The sequence below is a fragment of the Polyodon spathula genome, chromosome 8 (genome assembly GCF_017654505.1).
Source record: "Polyodon spathula isolate WHYD16114869_AA chromosome 8, ASM1765450v1, whole genome shotgun sequence".
In the NCBI taxonomy this organism is placed as follows: domain Eukaryota; kingdom Metazoa; phylum Chordata; class Actinopteri; order Acipenseriformes; family Polyodontidae; genus Polyodon; species Polyodon spathula.
The window spans coordinates 2,892,834-2,914,253 of record NC_054541.1 but is presented as its reverse complement, the minus strand read 5'-3'; the positions used below and the strand labels follow the sequence as shown (position 1 = coordinate 2,914,253).

The 21,420-nt window shown below is 38.7% G+C and overlaps 1 protein-coding gene across 4 annotated transcripts in view; it reads left to right on the top strand.

The window, feature by feature from the left end:
- LOC121319189 (tyrosine-protein phosphatase non-receptor type 1-like) overlaps window positions 1-21,420 on the top strand; it is a 109,653-nt gene that overhangs the window by 40,661 nt on the left and 47,572 nt on the right. For all 4 annotated transcript variants that reach the window (XM_041256383.1, XM_041256382.1, XM_041256384.1 and 1 more), the window contains 2 exons: window positions 15,928-16,065; window positions 16,826-17,035. In XM_041256383.1, coding sequence (XP_041112317.1) covers window positions 15,928-16,065; window positions 16,826-17,035 — 348 coding nt within the window. The remainder of the gene's footprint in view (window positions 1-15,927; window positions 16,066-16,825; window positions 17,036-21,420) is intronic.

Here is a 21,420-nt window from a genome sequence, read left to right as displayed (position 1 = left end):
TCACATAAGAACGTAATAAATTCTAGAATGAGACAAGTCCATTCAACCCACCTATACTCACTTGCTTAATGCAAGTCTGGTCTGTTAGCGCTCAGGAGAGGAAAAACAAAAATAAAACCCCTAACCAGGTTAGTAGGGGAAATGAAACCTCTGCGAATCCGCTGCTAAACGGGCCGCCCTTCCTCCAGGTGGCTAGCTAAAGATCTTATTGTGCTCACAGAGAGGTTGTGCAATATTGTTCATGACAGCATCCAGTCTATTGAAGTTTCAGATAGTCTGTGCTTCAACAGCTCTGTCCAGCAGCCTGTTCCAGTTATTCACCACCCTTTCTGTGTAAAAGCTCATTCTCCCCTCGGTTCTGAATACGTCCTACTTCAGATCCATCTGTGGCTCCTGGTTCTGTTCTCTGTGACCTGTGAAAAATAGCTCTCAGCAGTTACTTTCTTAAACCCCTTGACAATTTGAAATACCTCTAAGTTGCCTCTGACTCTCCTCCTTTCTAGACCACTGTCTTTCAAAGTGGGGACCGCGGGAGTTTAAAAAAGGGGTCGTCAGAATTGATTTAGCAAAGATTCTCTGGCCTTTTTTCACTGGGTAAATGAAATACTCTCTCTGCAGTACACAGCATGACCACATGAGGTCAGTAAACAGATTAGCGTGCCCTGGTAGTGTGCAAATAACCATGGTCAGTGGTACTAGATGCTGATCATGCGCTGTTCGGATGTACGCATTTTATCCAATTGGCACCAGTTTTCTTTTCACACTCTATGCTACACATGTAATGACAAGCTGTGTGTAACCATGGATCGTTTTATCATCTGAAAGAGAGGGCCGGAGACACCAATGGCTGATAAACCTACTAGCCAGGATCTCGCATTTGAATCTGACAGCATCTCCGCCAAATCCACGACAGGACAGCTATAAACAGAGCCCCAGGACCTTCGATGAACAGCCTGCAAAGAAAAAACTAAAACGAGGAACAAAGCAGCACAGAGACGATTTTTCGAGGTACGGTTTTGTCAATTGTTCCAACGCAAATCAGGATGCAAAACCCACGTGTGTTATATGCAGGTGTTGTGTGAAATTTAATTACTTTAAATTTAAAAAGAAGTTGATGTGGAAGTAAATAAGACAATTACTTCACAGAGTAATTTTAAAAGGTCCTTTATTATTTCACACACACACACACGCAGTTACATACACAGATGCTATACTGCGAATAACGATATCCCTAACGGGACACAACCCAACAAGGTTACATACAAAGGTTATATTAATCACAGATCAAGAAATTACCGAGCAGGACTGCGCGCTAATCCTCACGGCTGACTCTCATCAGAGCAGGGGAGAACCCTGTCCTTTATAACTTACCAAGTTAGGCTTTTGCATGCGAGAGAGTAATTGGCCAGATCACTCCCTCGAGGCTCGGCCCTATGAATAAACCATTCCTTTCCCTAGAACATTCTAACAAAAACAAGTTATATAAACGTGACAAAAACAAGTTATATAAGATACGGGGTTATTATAGGGCAAGGGCAAAGATGAACTCGAACGCATTTCTAGAACTTTCTAGAACACACTTTTTTTTATTACAGCGGGGAAACACTGGCGAATGAAAGTTTAAAACCTTCAATACTGTAAAGACATTTAAAGACTAAACATGGTGATCTGGAGAATAAACCTTTGGACTTTTTTTTTTCCAAAGGAAACAGCAAGAACTTAAATCATCAGCTCAAGTTTGTTGTGCTGTTTGACACTACTAACCAGCACTGCTGGCGCACAGATCTTTGACGCGTTAAATAGCTACGTGGTCGTAAAGAATACAGTAAGTACATTTAAGAGTGATTTAAACTTATAGTAAAAATGTTTGCTCATGAGTAAATTCCATTAACCGTTTGCGATACATTTATTCGGCACCTGTCAGGCTCATCGGGTCCAATTTATTTTCGCGTGCGCTGTTTAAAAGTTTTTTTTCACAGTAAAACAGGTTTTAAAGGCACTCAGTACTGATTCTCCAGCCCCGTCCAACCCCTTGTTCTCTGTATTTATCACATAACTCTTCATAGTCATGCATTTGGATAAATCCTCTCCTGGTCACTCATTTTATCACCAAACTCCTCAATAACGCGATCCAAATCATTATTTTATTACTGTAACATCTCAAAAAGCTCTGCAAATGTCTGTGATATTCTTTGAGCGCGGGATGCGGAAGCAGCTGTCTTGTATGTTTATGTCCGTGTTACACTGTATAGGAAAGACAGGCAGGACAGAAGAGGAAGAGGGGTAGTGCTATACATAAGAAATAGTCTTGAAGCCCAGGTGTTAAACCTGGACAAAGAAAATAAAGCCGAATCAATATGGGTCAGAATAATGGACAAAAATTCAAAGGGCATAATAATAGGAGCATGCTATAGACCGCCAGATTCAGACGGTGAGCAAAATAATCTGTTATACAATGACATTAGAAATGCATGTAGCAAAGGAGAAGCCATACTAATGGGGGATTTCAACTTCCCCCATATAAAATGGGAAAACCCGGTGGGTAACACGAAGGATGAAATTGAAATGGTGGAAATGACAAATGACTGCTTCCTAACACAATTTGTCAAGGCACCGACTGGAGGGGAGGCATGCCTTGATTTAGTCTTTTCAAATAACGAAGACAGAATAACTAAAACAGAGGTCAGGGAACCACTGGCAAACTCAGACCACAACATGGTCTCATTTGAAGTGTTTTTTAAAACTCCAAAAGTAATGACTAAAGCTAATGTTTACAATTTTAGAAAAGCAAACTATGAAGGTATGAAACAGAGACTAGCAGAAGTAGATTGGAGTAAAATAGAGAAAACACCCACAGAAGAAGGATGGTTGTTCTTCAAAAATGTAGTACTAGAGGCGCAAAACAATTACATTCCTAAAGTAGACAAATCTAAATGTAAAACTAAATTGCCAAAATGGTTTAGTATATCAATTAAAAAAAATATTCAGCGAAAAAAGGCACTTTACAGAGCATTAAAAAAGGACCAAAAAGAAAGTACGCAGAAAGAGTACACGGAACTGCAAACGCAAGTCAAAAAGGAAGTTAGAAAGGCCAAGAGAGAAATAGAAATGAACATTGCTAAGGGAGCTAAAACCAATTCCAAAATGTTTTTCCAATATTACAACAGCAAGAGACCATTCAAAGAGGAGATTAAATGTCTAAGAGATACAAGTGGCAAAATCGTAGATGAAGAAAAAAAATAGCAAATATATTAAATGATTACTTTTCACAAGTTTTTACAAAGGAAGATACTGACAACATGCCCCACATGTCATCCAGTTCCTATCCAGTTTTAAATAACTTTAGCATAACTGAGGCAGAAGTGTTAAAGGAACTAGGAGCTCTTAAAATAAACAAATCCCCTGGGCTGGATGAGATCCTCCCAGTAGTACTCAAAGAAATGAAAGAAGTTATTTACAAACCGCTAACCAAGATCATGCAGCAGTCTCTTGACACAGGGGTGGTACCGACAGACTGGAAAATTGCAAACGTAATACCGATCCACAAAAAAGGAAACAAAACTGAACCAGGTAACTACAGACCAGTAAGCCTGACTTCTATTATATGCAAACTTATGGAAACTATAATAAGATCCAAAATGGAAAATTACCTATATGGTAACAGGGTCCTGGGAGACAGTCAACATGGTTTTAGGAAAGGGAGATCGTGTCTAACTAACTTGCTTGATTTTTTTGAGGATGCAACATCGATAATGGATAATTGCAAAGCATATGACATGGTTTATTTAGATTTCCAGAAAGCTTTTGACAAAGTCCCGCACAAAAGATTAATTCTCAAACTGAACACAGTTGGGATTCAAGGAAACACATGTACATGGATTAGGGAGTGTATAACATGTAGAAAACAGAAAGTACTGATTAGAGGAAAAACCTCAGAATGGAGTGTGGTAACCAGTGGTGTACCACAGGGATCAGTATTAGGTCCTCTGCTATTCCTAATCTAGATTAATGATTTAGATTCTGGTATAGTAAGCAAACTTGTTAAATTTGCAGACGACACAAAAGTAGGAGGAGTGGCAAACACTGTTGTAGCAGCAAAGGTCATTCAAAATGATCTAGACAAGATTCAGAACTGGGCAGACACATGGCAAATGGCATTTAATAGAGAAAAGTGTAAGGTACTGCACGCAGGAAATAAAAATGTACATTATAAATATCATATCCATCGCTGTCTGTCCCAGCACTCCAAACATATCCATTGCTCTCTGTCCCAACACTCCAAACAGATCCATCGCTGTCTGCCCCAGCTCTCCAAACAGATCCATCCCTATCAATCCCAGCTGTACAAACATAGCCATTGCTTCAGCACAGGCATGAAGAGGTCAGTAATGCTGGGTGTAAACCCACAATACGTCACTGATAACTTTGTAAACCAGGGCTGCTGTTTATCAAGATATGCGACTTGCAAGGGTGTCCAGAATACTGCCTGATTAAATCTCCTTTAAAGCTGTGACCGGTTGGTGCTCATTTTCCCATTGGGAGGAAGCTAGTAGTTCTGGGGGAGCCTGTACATGATGCAATCACTTAGACACACACTCCTGTTTGAACTACAGCTCCCACAATGCATACCAAACAACTTGTAAGTGTTTTTTTTTTTTTTTTTTTTATTATTGATGTTTTTGGGGTGGGGGGGGGGGGGGGGGGGGGGGGGGGGGGGGGGGGGGGGGGGGGGGGGGGGCAGTTTTAACAGTGTACATTGTAACGGTATGGTAAGTGTTTGTTAGAACAGTGTGACAATACTTTCACAAATCCAACTGTACTAATCAGTAAAATGAAAAACAATACAAGATGAATGAGCCTTTAAATATATCCTGTACACAGTGGCTGCGGAGTGCCACTTAATGTGAGGGCAACAATAAATAACTGAGTGAAATGTTTAACCCCTTAAAACGCTCGCTCAGTGCTACCAGCTATGTCCTAATTAAAACTATGAGGTTTTTCATGAATTTTACCGTTTTTCTGCTTGTTGCAAGAAAATATCTGTTCTTGTATACGCCCTGTGAATGTTGTCTGTCAATGTAGATTAGATTATTCTGTTTCCTCGCTGTCCTATCTATTTACATTTAATATAGCAAATAAAGTAAAATAAGTTGAATCAGTGTCAGTACAGTAACCACAATAGCAACTAGTCTCCAGTTTGAATGATGAGTTGAAGAAAACATTGGATGCAGTCTGATTGCCTTTCAGCAGCTTTATTTCAGCATATCATAACAACACAGGCACGGCGCTCTCCTCTCTAATGCCAGGAAGGATGCTTTGACTTACAAACACATTGCTGTGAACAAATACAAACATGCACTCAAATCCAAAAAAAAAAAAAACCAAAAAACCTTAGCTGTACTTTTGCTTTTTACATGTTTTACAAACAGTTCACAAAACAGGTTTGCTTTTCTGTATGAGGTACCTGAACTGAGGAACAGCTCCTTGTAAGTAGAAACTTATCCATGAATTGTCCTTAGATGGAATGAAGCTGGAGTGAAGGCCCAGATGGAATTGCTCCTAGAATACTGAGGGAAATGTTTGTGTTCATTAACAACAAAAAATAGTTCTGCATAAAATCTCAAAAAAAACCAAACAGAAAACCTGTTTTTTTTTTTTTTTTTTTTTTTTTTTTTTTTTTTAACTTATCCATTTTCTAATAGCAGTATAACCCTGGTAAGAGCGCTTTATCACCTGGTAAGGCCCTTCTCATTATCTTACGGCTTTGAACAATAACCTGCAGATCCAATAATAGGCACATTGGAAATGCAGTTTAACACCACACTGCAGTAAAATCACACCAACTGCAGCTTAACATTATATTTAGTAGAATCACTTAAAAAACAGTTCTAACTTTAGTGAAGAATGAGCAATATGTTACATCCTTGCTTTCAGTTGTAACAATTATTTACATTTATGTTTCATGGTCATAATTTTTTTTTTTTTTTTTTTTTTACTGTTCATGAAGATTGCATTATAAATAGGGCTTCTAATAAAAACCCATAAAGCACCCCGTTACAAAAAAAAAAATGAAATCGGCCTATAGCCAATAAATACCCGAAAAACTAGAAATGCTTAATCAATTCACAGTGACTTCACCCCTTTCGCGTTTAAAAAAACAACTACCTTTCCCAGTGCAACTGGGCAATGTCCCGCCTTCCTGAAAGCTAGATTACATTTAGATAGTTAGAATTTAAAACATAATCGCAAACATGAGGCATTTTGAGGCCTTGTGAAATGAACCTTATGTCTTGTATGTTAAAACCCGTTTAAAATGACATAAAGCGCTATTACATTACATCATAACATGGCTTGTATTAATTAAGTGCTGTAATTGGCTGAACAAGACCACATGACCATGCGGTAATAGTCTTACCATATGGCTGTGACATCATAGACCAACTTACTTCCCTGATGTATTAATATTACTATGCCTTAATAGTAACAATTATCTAGACAGTGTTTCTGTCGATAAAACTGTCAACATGCAACTGAAACAGCATTTAAACTACTCGGCAATCTGTGTTTGTTTTTGTTTTTCATCTCTGCCCCTAAGAATTACAGAAAAATTGGCAAATACACTGGTATTTATTTAGTCAGAAAACAGAAGAAAGAAAACTCTGAGGCAAGAAGTAGCAGTAATGCTATTCAAAAGCCATCTGAGAAATCACCACGCAAGTCTCACTCAGCATGTTATTATATATATATATATATATATATATATATATATATATATATATATATATATATATATATATATATATATATACACAGTACCAGTCAAAAGTTTGGGTACACTTACTGGATATTAGGTTTTTTTCGTAATTCACAATGTTTTACGTCGTATATGTTTCTGTAAATACTTTGAAAATGAAAACACATGTTACACAAAACAAACCATGAGTATCAAAGCAATGTTCAAGAAAATTGTCTCTATATCTTGGATTCCTCAAAATAGCCACCCTTTGCCTTAATAACAAACTCACAAACACAAGGCATTCGGTTAATTCGGTTAAGTTTCAGCAGGAAATCACCTGACATGTTTTCCCAGCTCTTCTGCAGCAATTCCCAGAGATGTAGGGCACTTGTGGGTAGCTTTGCTTTGACTCTTCTGTCCAGTTCGTCCCTTACAGGTTCTATGGGATTGAGGTCTGGAGACTGGGCAGGCCAGGTTATTAGATTTGAGTTGTCCTTCACTTTCCTTCTTCGCTAGATAGTTCTTGCACAACTTTGAGGTGTATTTCAGGTCATTATCTTGCTGAAGAATGAAGGACTGCCCAACTAGCCATAATCCTGATGGAATGGCATGCCTCTGAAGTATGCTATGATAGCCATGCTGGTTGAGCTTGCCATGGACTTGGTATCGATCACCAACTCTGTCACCAGCAAAGCAACCCCAGACCATGACACTGCCTCCTCCATGCTTGACAGTGGGAACCACACATGCAGAATTCATGCGTTCATTCTCTCTGCGTCTTACAAATACTTGGCAGTTGGACCCAAATATTTCAAATTTTGACTCGTTGGTCCATAAGACCGACTTCCACTCCTCAAACGTCCAGTTTCTGTGATTTTTTGGCCCAGGCAAGTCTCTTCCTCTTATTCTGCACTCTTAACAATGTTTCTTTGCAGCAATTCTTCCAGTTAGGCCAGCTTCACGCAATCTCCTCTGAACAGTTGATGTTGAAACATCTGTACTTCTAGTAGCATTTAGCTGAGCTTGTATTTCAGGGGCAGTTAATCACCGGTTTCACAGACTTGTGACTCGAATGAACTTGTTCTCTGATTCTCAGGTCACCCTTGGCCTGCCTGACCTGGTTCGGTCCTCATGAGTGCCAGTTTATTCAAATCGTTTGATGGTCTTGGCCAAAGCAGTTACAGACACTTGCAAAGTTCTTACGATTTGTCTTAAAGATTGACCTTCATTTCTTAAAGTAATTACAGATTTGCTTAATTGAGTGTATTTTGCCATTTTCTGCTCCCTTATATTCAGGAATGACAAACCTGTGCCTATGCTACCTATATTTATAGTAATCATGGACCCTCACCTGTTAACAAAGATTGGTGACAAAATGTTAATTAGGTAACATGCTAGTTAACTCGGAGAACATCTAACAAAGACACTTCTATACTTAGACCAGTGTTCTAATACAGTGTTATACACATTTCAAACTTTTAACTGACTTGGGCTTCAGACTGAAATCCCCTTGCTTTGGGTGACCATTTCATAGAAATTGACAAGATTTACATTTTCATTTAAAAATTAAATTTTTGAATGCAATTCACTTGTGATTATCAGCTTGTATAAGTACACGTATCATATAATGAAATATTAAGTGTTTATCGACAAGTTTGTACAGTTAAAAAGCATAGATAATCATGAAAAACCTGGTTTCAAGCAATTGTACTCAAACTTTTGACTGGTACTGTATGTGTATATATATATATATATATATATATATATATATATATATATATATATATATATATATATATGCAGCAGTGACATCTACTTATTAAACTAAATAGCTCCTTATAAAACTGGGTAGCAAGTATGTAATTTTTAAACTCGACACAACAAATACATCTCATCATTACCCTTCATTTTCAGAAACATTTAAAACAGAATTAAATCTCTCCTGCTTTCTGCTGACACAACCGTTGGGCTTTTGAACAACGTCGGGTTCGGTTTAGAATGTTGTGCTCGTCGCGGACGGGAAGGACTGTGCAAACTGACACAAGACGTTTAGCCTCAGTGCTGGTTTACAACATAGGGAAATTATTGATCAGCATTTCTTGAAGACCACAAAGCCTGAGTAGGTTCATTTCCTAAAAAAAACAGGCTTGAAGCCCCTCCTTCGAGTGCCAGTGCTGTGCAGCGTTTGGCTGTTCCAGGAATCCTCCCCCAGATATGGGAAATCAGTCTGCTTTCAATTCACAAATGCCATTTTATTTAATCTTGAAAATGTTACTGTAAATGGAAATATTCAATATTTATGGCAAATAAAATAATTACAAAATATGTTACAATCAAAATCAATTTTTTTCTCAGTGGAAGGATACATAATATATTTCCTGATTTTTTTTTTTTTTTTTTTTTTTTTAATTTCTTAAAAGCAATTTAGTGTAATTATTTTAAAGTCACATGGCAAATGACATTTAATAGAGAAATGTGTGTATTATAAATGTCATATGGGAGATACTGAAATTTGAAGAAGGAATCTATGAAAATACCTAGGGGTTTATGTTGACTCAGAAATGTCTTCATCTATACAATTTGGGAAAGCTATAAAAAAGGTCAACAAGATGCTCGGATACATTGTGAAAAGTGTTGAATTTAAATCTTGGGAAGTAATGTTAAAATTGTACAATGCATTAGTAAGACCTCATCTAGAATATTGTTCTCAGTTCTGGTCACCATGCTAAAAAAGAATATTGCTGATTATAGAAGGAGTGCGAAAAAAGTGACCAGAATTATTCTGGGTTTAAAGAGGCATGTATTCAAAATTCTAAATGGTATTGACAATGTCGACCCAAGGGACTTTTTCAGCCTGAAAAAAGAAACAAGGACCAGGGGTCACAAATCGAGATTAGACAAAGGGGCATTCAGAACAGAAAATAGGAGGCACTTTTTTACACAGAGAATCGTGAGGGTCTGGAACCAACTCCCCAGTAGTGTTGTTGAAGCTGACACTGGGATCAATAAGCTACTAACAACCAAATGACCAAAATGGGCCGAATGGCCTCCTCTCATTTGTAAACTTTCTTATGTTCACTTCAACACATACACACCCACTTCAGGCTGCAGAACAGTCTCAGCTTTACAGAAGTAGCTATATTTGCATGCACTTTTGATCTAAATGCAAGTCTGAAAGTAATTGACATATCTCCATGCACTCTTACAGTTTTCTAGTATTGTATTTTGTATCTTGCTCTTAACTATATTGTAATTCTTTATGAATTTTTTTGTATATAACTAAGCTGACCTGGGTAAGGGCATCTGCTAAGAAATAATAATAATAAATTCAAAGCATTCAAACAACCATATAGGCTGACTGCTGGGGAGCCTACTGCGGGGCGCAAGGCTCATTCAACCAGAAATACTGCTGCGTCAAGGGACATTCCTATCCAGAAATCTGCAGGGCTGCTCCCTGGAAGACCACACACACCTGTACCTCCCATTACCATATCAGCCTTGAGTTACGCTGGGGTACTTGTCTTACAGCCTTGGTTCTGCAGTTTCTTTTTTGTCAATAGGGGTGTGCACCTTTACCCCTCCTCCCAGAGAACTGCTAGGAGTCTGCCATAAGTGTGGATAGTGTACCTTATCCATGGCCCTAGAAATGAGGGCTACTCACATGTAACCATAGTTGTAGGAGTGATATATGATGCACATCAAACAAACCACGACCTCCCCTGGGATATGTAACACCAATTCTTGCTTGCAGCGAGTAAGATCTGATGGCACAGGACTTTACCGCCCCGGTGGGTAAGAGCATGGTTGTCTTGTGTCCTCTGGAAAGAGTTGTATGTTCTGTGTCTTACCTGATGACGGCAGTCTGCGGTTGCTTGTGTTGTCTGGTTCCTTTGGCTGCTTGTGGGGGGTGGAAATGGCAAGTAAGGGATAATAACCCTAATGCCACATTTCATTGGTTTTATGGCTGAGTTCAAGCCTAACTGCTGCATTAATATAGTTTCTTGATATATATATATATATATATACAAAGATACAATGAACAAAAATATAAATGCAACATGCAACAATTTCAAAGATTTTACTGAGTTACAGTTCATATAAGAAAATCAGTCAATTGACATAAATGCATTAGGCCCTAATCTATGGATTTCACATGGGAATACAGATATGCATCTGTTGGTCACAGATACCTTAAAAAAAAAAAAAAAAAGGTAGGGGCGTGGATCAGAAAACCAGTCAGTATCATCTTTGACCACCATTTGCCTCATGCAGCGTGACATCTCCTTTGCATAGAGTTGATTAGGCTGTTGATTGTGGCCTGTGGAATGTTGTCCCACTCCTCTTCAATGGCTGTGCGAAGTTGCTGGATATTGGAGGAAACTGGAACACGCTGCCGTACACGTCGATCCAGAGCATCCCAAACATGCTCAATGGGTGACATGTCTGGTGAGTATGCAGGCCACGGAAGAACTTGGACATTTTCAGCTTCCAGGAATTGTGTACAGATCCTTGTGACATGGGGCCGTGCATTATCATGCTGAAACATAAAGTGATGGCGGTGGATGAATGGCACGACAGTGGGCCTCAAGATCTCGTCACGGTATCTCTGTGCATTCAAATTGCCATCAATAAAATGCAATTGTGTTCGTTGTCCGTAGCTTATGCCTGTCCATACCATAACCCCACAGCCACCATGGGGCAGTCTGTTCACAGCGTTAACATCAGCAAACCGCTCGTCCACACAACGCCATACACGCTGTCGGCTATCTACCCGGTACAGATGAAACCGGGATTCATCTGTGAAGAGCACACGTCTCCAGCATGCCAGTGGCCATCGAAGGTGAGCTTTTGCCCACTGAAGTCAGGTCAAGACCCTGGTGAGGACGATGAGCTTCCCTGAGACTGTTCTTCTGTTGTGTAAACCCACAGTTTCATCAGCTGTCCGAGTGGCTGGTCTGGGACGATCCCGCAGGTGAAGAAGCCGGATGTGGAGGTCCTGGGCTGGTGTGGTTACTCATGGTCTGCTGTTTTGAGGCCAGTTGGACGTACTGCCAAATTCTCCAAAATGACGTTGGAGGCAGCTTATGGTAGAGAAATGAACATTCAATTCTCTGGCAACAGCTCTGGTGGACATTCCTGTAGTCAGCATGCCAGTTGCAAGCTCCCTCAAAACTTGAGACATCTGTGGAATTGTTTGTATGACAAAACTGCACATTTTAGAGTGGCCTTTTATTGTAACCAGCGCAAGGTGCACCTGTGTAATGATCATGCTGTTTAATCAGCTTCTTGATATGCCACACCTGTCAGGAGGATGGATTATCTTGGCAAAGGAGAAATGCTCACTAACAAGGATGTAAACAAATTTGTGCACAAAATCTGAGAGAAATAATCTTTTTGTGTGTATGGAAAATTTCTGGGATCTTATTTCAACTCATGAAACATGGGACCAACACTTTATATGTTGCGTTTATATTTTTGTTCAGTGTGTGTGTGTGTGTGTGTGTATATATATATATATATATATATATATATATATATATATATATATATATATATATATATATTTGCTTCAAACAGCTGACCCTAATTATCCTTTTAATTGGGTTGAGGGGGGGGGGGGGGGGGGGGGGGGGGGCAATAATTTTTCACACCTGAAGATTGCATGTTTGATTACCTTGCACACCAAACAAATGAAAGAAGCACCAAACTTTGCTGTCATATATACACACACACACACACACACACACATATATATATATATATATATATATATATATATATATATATATATATATATATACATATATATATATATAGACACACACACACACACACACACAGTGCCGTGCGTCACTGTCTGATTTTTGCACAGAACTTGTTTTAAATCTTTTTAAAAAGTGTGACTTAAACAAATCTAGAAAAATACCCAATGACATATATCTCTCTCACTCTCTTTTTTACTGTCTTTCAGACCACGAAAGAAAGTAAACAAACCACACGTATATGTAATATATATATATATATATAAATATATATTTATTAACAAAAGGTGTATTTAAAACAAGAAAGGTCATTTGTACACTACAATGCTTGATATTAACAAGGTGCTGACCAGTATAAGGTAATTGTACAGTTAAAATGAAGTCTCTGCGGCAGTGCAAAAGTTCAAAATTCTTTCTGCGAAAATTTCAGTTTAGATGGCTCACCAAAAGAGTTTCCGTAGAGACATTCGTGGTCGCACTTTTGTTGTTTTGCTTCAAAAGGATCAATTGTATAACTCCTGCTCGTTTATTTTCTTCAATTTAAAACATGACTAAAAACAAAGAAAACAAACAACGCATTTCGACATTACCGTATCTTTATCAAGTTCACGTTAATTGTGAATTGAAGTAGGTGTTACATTTATACCAGTTATGTTAATTAATTACATATCTTGTGTCTGTGTCACTTAAATAATTAATTTAATCAAACATTGACTAATCATTCCCTCTATAACAATTTAAATCTAAAACATCAATCAACAATTTCAGTGTTAACAAATTAATTGTACTTGAACCATCAAACAAGATCTTTTAAGTAATTACGGATTGTACAAATAGGCAAGCAAACAATTTTTGTGTTTTTAATTTCATGAAACAATTAAATAACCCTGATAAAAAATGTGTGTAATATTAACAGGTTATTTATTCAAAGAGATAACTTGTCATTTGTATAGTCCATTAAACACATGTATAGCCTACAACCATCAATATGAGTGGAATAATGCCAATAGCAACAGGTTACCAAATACATGAACAATTCGCATTATCAGAAATCACACACCAGAATCTTCATTTATACATGAATCAATTCACATTATCAGAAATCACACACCAGAATCTTCATTTATACATGAACAATTCACATTATCAGAAATCACACACCAGAATCTTCATTTATACATGAACAATTCACATTATCAGAAATCACACACCAGAATCTTCATTTATACATGAACAATTCACATTATCAGAAATCACACACCAGAATCTTCATTTATACATGAATCAATTCACATTATCAGAAATCACACACCAGAATCTTCATTTATACATGAACAATTCACATTATCAGAAATCACACACCAGAATCTTCATTTATACATGAACAATTCACATTATCAGAAATCACACACCAGAATCTTCATTTATACATGAATCAATTCACATTATCAGAAATCACACACCAGAATCTTCATTTATACATGAACAATTCACATTATCAGAAATCACACACCAGAATCTTCATTTATACATGAACAATTCACATTATCAGAAATCACACACCAGAATCTTCATTTATACATGAATCAATTCACATGATCAGAAATCACACACCAGAATCTTCATTTATACATGAACAATTCACATTATCAGAAATCACACACCAGAATCTTCATTTATACATGAACAATTCACATTATCAGAAATCGTAGACACCAGAATCTTCATTTATACATGAACAATTCGCATTATCAGAAATCACACACCAGAATCTTCATTTATACATGAATCAATTCACATTATCAGAAATCACACACCAGAATCTTCATTTATACATGAATCAATTCACATTATCAGAAATCACACACCAGAATCTTCATTTATACATGAACAATTCACATTATCAGAAATCACACACCAGAATCTTCATTTATACATGAATCAATTCACATGATCAGAAATCACACACCAGAATCTTCATTTATACATGAATCAATTCACATTATCAGAAATCACACACCAGAATCTTCATTTATACATGAACAATTCACATTATCAGAAATTGTACGCACCAGAATCTTCATTTATGCATTAATCAATTACAGATAAGTAACAATTATACCTTAAACACTCCTATACTTAAACATCATCAGCTATATTTTTACTTAATCTTTAATCCAATTAAGTTCTTAATTAATAATGACAGATTATGTCTTATCTATTAGAGATAAGAACTGAGATCCAGGGTTTCATTTAACCCATGTTGTTCCATTGTTTTCCAAGTAAAAATCCAAAGAGACTCTCTTCTCAGAAGCTGTTTGATTGTATTACCTCCTCGTTCAGAGAGTGTTACTTTTTCAAGCGCTATATATATCTTAAGCTTGATGCAGAGCCACGGTTCCATTTTTTATAATGTCTTGCTATAGCGTAATCCGTGTTATTTCGAATTGCAGCTTTGTTCACCAATGCGTATTATATAAGCTAATCCGAACGGACATTTAAGCATGTAAATCACAAGTGGTATTACAATTAATACATTCTTTAATAGTGTGTTTTTTGCCTGTATGTGGATGATTAAAATGTTTGGTGTTGTGTATTTGAACAATGTGTACATTTACCACATTGGAAATTACCATTTGTTTTTTAACCAATTTCACTGTGTAACAAAATTTTTAATTTTTTTTTGTTCCTGGGTAGTAAGTGTTATTTACTAATTGCTTATGCCTCAAAAGTATAGAACATGGCTATTATGTAAATACAGTATAATTGTAAATCTCAAAACTACTCGCTTCTAAATCTTTTGTAGCCATCTTTGTATTACTTTAGTATAAATACATGTTAATTTGGATTCATATGTTGTTTTTTTTCTGACTTTATGTGAACGAAAAGACACACATTTGCCCATTTTCCCATTGGAAATAGTGATATTTTGAAATATCACTGTCCTGGTCACAAAAGCAAAGATTGTGGGGAATGATAGCCATTTTCTATACTTTTGAGGCATAAGCAATTAGGAAATAACACTTACTACCCAGGAACAAAAATTGTGTTACATAGTGTTTTCATCCATTGCTGGTGTTTTATACATCGACAAAACTACAAAATCTTTAATATTTCTGCCCCTTCTATAACAAAATCTCGGCAGGGAACCTGTTAATGATTTGAGCTGAGGATCACATTTCAGCACTTCCCAATGTTTCAAAACTAAACTTTTAATATTGTTAGAAATATAACTTTATTCAGTGGCAAAGGTAAGTCTGTCTTCTGTTGGTACATTATTGATTGAATGCCGTTTAAATTGTATTTCTTTTCTAGCCTCTAGACAGAAAACGACTCTGCATGTCTTTGACTTGAATCTCGTGGGATGCATTGCCAACCCTCTTTTGTAAATGCTCTTCTGTTACACCCCTCTTCGCTGTCCCTCCCCAGGTGAAGTGTGCCCAGTACTGGCCGCAGCGAGGGGAGAGAGAGATGGAGTTTGCAGACACAAACTTCAAACTGACTCTGATGTCGGAGGATGTCAAGTCGTATTACACTGTGAGACAGCTGGAGCTGGAGAACCTGGAGGTGAGCGCAGAGGAGCCGGGATGTCTGGAGCTGTGGCTGCACTCAAAGGACGTGTGCTTTTAGTAGGGAGGTGAATGGGGAATTGATTATAATGGAAATGGAATTAGAATAGACCCCGACCCTGCTCAGTGAGTGCCCTGTGTGAGAGGGAACTTGTCTTGTGAAGTGAACATATTTTAAACAGGCTTGTTTTGGTGTCAACAAAAATCATGGAAAGAGAATCTCTGCTTTCAGAGTATCTGCACAGCCCTAATACAAATAGTTTGTCATCTTATTATTTGTTCTACTGCAAGTGGGTTTTGTGGATGAATATAGTTTTTTGAAGTTGAACACCCTCCCTTCCACCGTTGTATGGTGCGTGAGGCAATGATTACACTGCTATGAGCCCCATTCTGAACACTTGATGAGCACTGTGCTGTTCCAGTGACTGCCCCCCCCCCCCCCCCCCCCCCCCCACAAACTGTCTCATTCAGGTCTCTGAAGAATGAATAGGAAAGCACTGCTGTTCCAGTAACTGACCTCCCTTCCTCTGCAAGCTGGTTCATTCAGGTCTCAGTGTGCAGAATGAGTATTAAAGCACTGTGCTGTTCCAGGAACTGCCCTCCCTTCTGCAAGCTGGTTCATTCAGGTCTCAGTGTGCAGAATGAGTATTAAAGCACTGTGCTGTTCCAGTGATTGCCCTCCCTATGGAATTGAATGTTAAGTCTGTCTTGATGTGTTCAATTGGAAAGTGAATGTGCTGCTCCTCCTCTCCCCCCAGACCCAGGAGACCCGTGAGATCCTGCATTTCCACTACACCACCTGGCCTGATTTCGGGGTCCCGGAATCCCCCGCCTCCTTCCTCAACTTCCTGTTCAAGGTGCGGGAATCCGGCTGCCTGGGCTCGGAGCAGGGCCCTGTGGTGGTGCACTGCAGCGCAGGGATTGGCCGCTCCGGGACCTTCTGCCTAGTCGACACCTGCCTCCTACTGGTAAGAGACACAACTGCACACTTCACTTCCACCACCCTTTCCATTAGATTGATCTTAAAGTGACTGTAACCAATCCGAGCCTTTCTAGAAGTGGGGGGTGGGGGGGGGATTTAAATGAAAATATTTAGAATGCCCTTATTTTGAAGTTTGTGAACCCCAATGATAATTATTGTAATTCCATAGTTTTACCATGATAGCCTTCTTGAATCAAAACCAGTGTTTTCTTAAATATCCAATAGGGTTTATATTAACCAATTCCATGTCTTTTGAAATGAAATGATGAATGAATTAGACAAACAATGAGTAATTAAGATTCAGGGTATGTGAAAAAGTAAGTGAACCCCTGGTTTTATCAGCTCAATTAAGTGGATAATTTAAATCAGGTGTTTAAATAATTAGGTAGATCTTCAGAAGTGGGTTTGGAAGGCTCCATCCTATATAAAGATCAGAAACTTTGTGAGTTTGATCTTCACCATACAGGTGTGTGGAAACATGTCATGATCAAAAGAAATCTCTGAGGACCTCAGAAAAACAGTTATTGATGTTCATCAGTCTAGATAGGGTTACAAAACCATTTCTAAGGATTTGGGGCTCCACCAATCCACTGTCAGACAGATAGTCTACAAATGGAGAAAGTTCAAGACCATAGTCACTGTACCCAGGAGCAGGTGTCCTACCAAAATCTCTCCAAGAACAAACCGGAAAATCATCAAGGAAGTCACAAAGATCCCCAGAGTAACATGCAAGGATTTGCAGGCAACTCTCACCTTGGCTAATGTGAGTGTTCATGACTCAACTATCAGAAAAAGACTGAACAAGAATGGTGTTCGTGGAAGGATAGCCAGGAGGAAACCACTGCTCTCTAAAAAGACCATTGCTGCCCGTCTGAAGATTCTAGAAGAGAATGTCAGGCCATCAGTCCGTGAGCTGAAGCTGAACCGAATGTTGGTCATGCAGCAAGACAATGATCCTAAACATACAAGCAGACCTACAGAAGAGTGACTGCAGAAGAAGAAATTCCACATTTTTAGAATGGCCTAGTCAAAGTCCGGACCTAAACCCCATCGAAATGTTGTGGCAGGACCTGAAGCGAGCTGTCCGTGCAAGGAAGCCCTCAAATGTCACGAGTTGAAGCAGTTCTTAAGGAGGAATGGGCCAAAATTCCCCAAAACCGATGTGAGAGACTGACCAACAGTTACAGGAAACATTTAGTTGAAGTCACTGCTGCTCAAGGGGGTGCCACCAGTTACTGAATCCTAAAGGTTCACATACTTTTTCACACATGGATATTGAATGTTGGATCATTTGTGGATAAATAAGTGTTGAAAAAGTATCAGGTTTTTGTGTCATTTGTTTAATCAGGTTATCTTTATCTACTATTAGGACTTAGATTAAGATCTAATAATATTTTAGGTTTGAAATATGTGAAAATCCTAAGAGGTTCACAAACTTTCTCCGCACTGTACATAGTTGCAAAACCCCAGTTATTTAAAGCACCTGCCCAGAGTCTTGTATTACTACTGCTGCTGCTGAGGTATGACAGGGTCAGTCACAAATCGTATAACGTATTCCTACATGTGCTACTGTATAGACAGCATTCACTGAACTGATAGATGCATACTACTATGTGAAACACATAAATCAGTCATAGAGTTAGCTGCATAAAACAAACTGGCTTCTGTCACACATCATTAATATTGTTTATTTTAAAACAAATGGCGCAGTTTATTGAAAAAGTAACATTTTCATTGTACATTAACAGTAACATTGAGAAAGAAGCAACGGGGAAGTGTATAGTAAATATGGACTGGAGAGGAGGGCTATAGTGGAACATTATTGACCCGAGGGAAGATTATTGTTACCGAGAGGGGGCTATAATGCCCGAAGCCGCAGGCAGCAATATCTTCCCGAGGGGCATTTCATTTTCCACTGTGAGTGTCTGCAGTACATGTTTAATATATCAGTCAAAATAATGCGAAGCAAGGTTAGATAGTAAATATGACTCTACTGTAAAACCGTAAATATTTGCAAGCCTTTTATTATGCTTTTTTCACGTATTGGGGGGGGGGGGGCGGATAAACATTTTTGCCACGAATATCTTGGTGCTGTACATATAATGAAGTAAGATACTACTACCAGTGCAACAGGTCGCCAACTTTCGTGAAGCAAAAGAGGTTTTATGGGTGTGACTCGCCAAATATTTTGGTCACAAATATTTATGGCTTTACAGTATTTTGTTTAATATAGCTGATACAGCACAAGTAAATAACTAAAGTTTTTTTCTTTCTTTTGAAGTATGTTTTGTAATTCATTTTCTGTTAAGACACGGAATTGCTGTGTTTTCATTCAGCCATTTTATCTTGTTGTTGTGGAGGTGGAGGGCGGGATGGGACTGACAGTGATGTGAACCAATCACAGAAGGAGACTATTGCCCAGTGGTGTAAGCATGTCAGGGCAATAGTTCAATCTATTCCTTCTATGATGAGGTTTTAACCAATCACAGGCAAGAATTTCCAACCACTGACTCGTTCATATATATACGTACCGTATATACACCACCCACTCGATATATCATGGGTGTCGGTGTCCAAAATAAATCCGGTGTATATCGAGGGCCGCGGTATTGCGAGAGACTCATAGAAAAACAAATAGGTTAACAAATAAATACTGTGCAACCACTCCCTCGTTTTATCAGGGGCGTCGGGGTCTAAATCCTCTACGCACCCTGTTTTTCGAATTTTTCATATAAAAAGCAGCACACCATTTTAATTCGTACAGCGGAGGGTAATTCCTTCTCATCAACTTCAGTCTCCAATTAATTTCATGAACCTTCCTCTCCTTTTACAAATGCACAAACCCACTGCATTGAAATAATCCATTCCCAACAACAACATAGGAGGCTTGTTGCTAGGGGGCTGACGTCGCTGCCTTGTGGCTTTTGCTAGTGCATTGCTGCCACATGTGAACACCTCGTTAGCTAAAATAAAAACTGCTTCAGCAAGTAGATATTTAATTTAGTTTCAGTTATTGTGCAATATGTATGTATATAACAGTATGATATTAATGCTTTGTTTGTTGTTGTTTGTGTTGATTGTTTTGTATTTGTTGTTTGTGATGTGCAGTACGAAATGAAGCGAACAGTAATTCTAAATGCCTATGTATATTGCAGCTAAGGCATACGTTAGACAGTAAAAATGGAGAGCCAACTCCAGGACCGTAATATACCCGAATCTGCAGTGTAGAGAGGGGCGATATAACGAGGGGTCCGTGTACTTTGTTAATGGATCGATTGGGGTTGATATTACGATGACAGTGGAAGTGGGAAGGCAACACAAGCAGCCACAGACAACCTTCACCAGTTAAGACGAAAAACACACAACTCTGCAGATAACACAGGAGACATCCATCTGCACTGATAAGGATGGAAATTTACAGAATGCATGTGTGTGCTATCTGCCAACATAGTCCTAAAACATTGGCAAATACAGAATATACTGGTATTACAGCACAACCTATATAGCACAACTGTGATGGTGAGGCCATCCCTCCCATTAAACTGTATGCTGTTGCTCATCCAGTATGACACTGAAAAACTTTTGTCATTTTTATGTCAACCGTTACTGATTCATTAACAAAGTTTTTGGCCAAGAATTTCCTTCCTTTTTGAGAATATATTTTTGCTAGAAAGCCTGGATATTCTATTATAGAGCACAGAAATAAAACTGGCTATTATCGACGTGACTTAAAGTTGTGTAAGACTTTTTGGAGATTTCATGTGGGTTTCAACAATCGAAAACCGTTCCAGGTATCGTCTTCAACAAGATGACTTTAATCAGGGCCAACAATACAGTCCAGACATTCAACATGAGCTCAGGACAGGGCGCTTGCTGTGTGAGCACCGACAATACAGTACAGACATTCAACATGAACTCAGGACTGGGCGCTTGCTGCGTGAGCCCCGACAGTACAGACATTCAACATGAACTCAGGACTGGGCGCTTGCTGCGTGAGCACCGACAATACAGTACAGACATTCAACATGAGCTCAGGACAGGGCGCTTGCTGTGTGAGCACCGACAATACAGTCCAGACATTCAACATGAACTCAGGACAGGGCGCTTGCTGTGTGAGCACCGACAATACAGTCCAGACATTCAACATGAACTCAGGACAGGGCGCTTGCTGTGTGAGCACCGACAATACAGTACAGACATTCAACATGAGCTCAGGACAGGGCGCTTGCTGTGTGAGCACCGACAATACAGTACAGACATTCAACATGAGCTCAGGACAGGGCGCTTGCTGTGTGAGCACCGACAATACAGTCCAGACATTCAACATGAGCTCAGGACTGGGCGCTTGCTGTGTGAGCACCGACAATACAG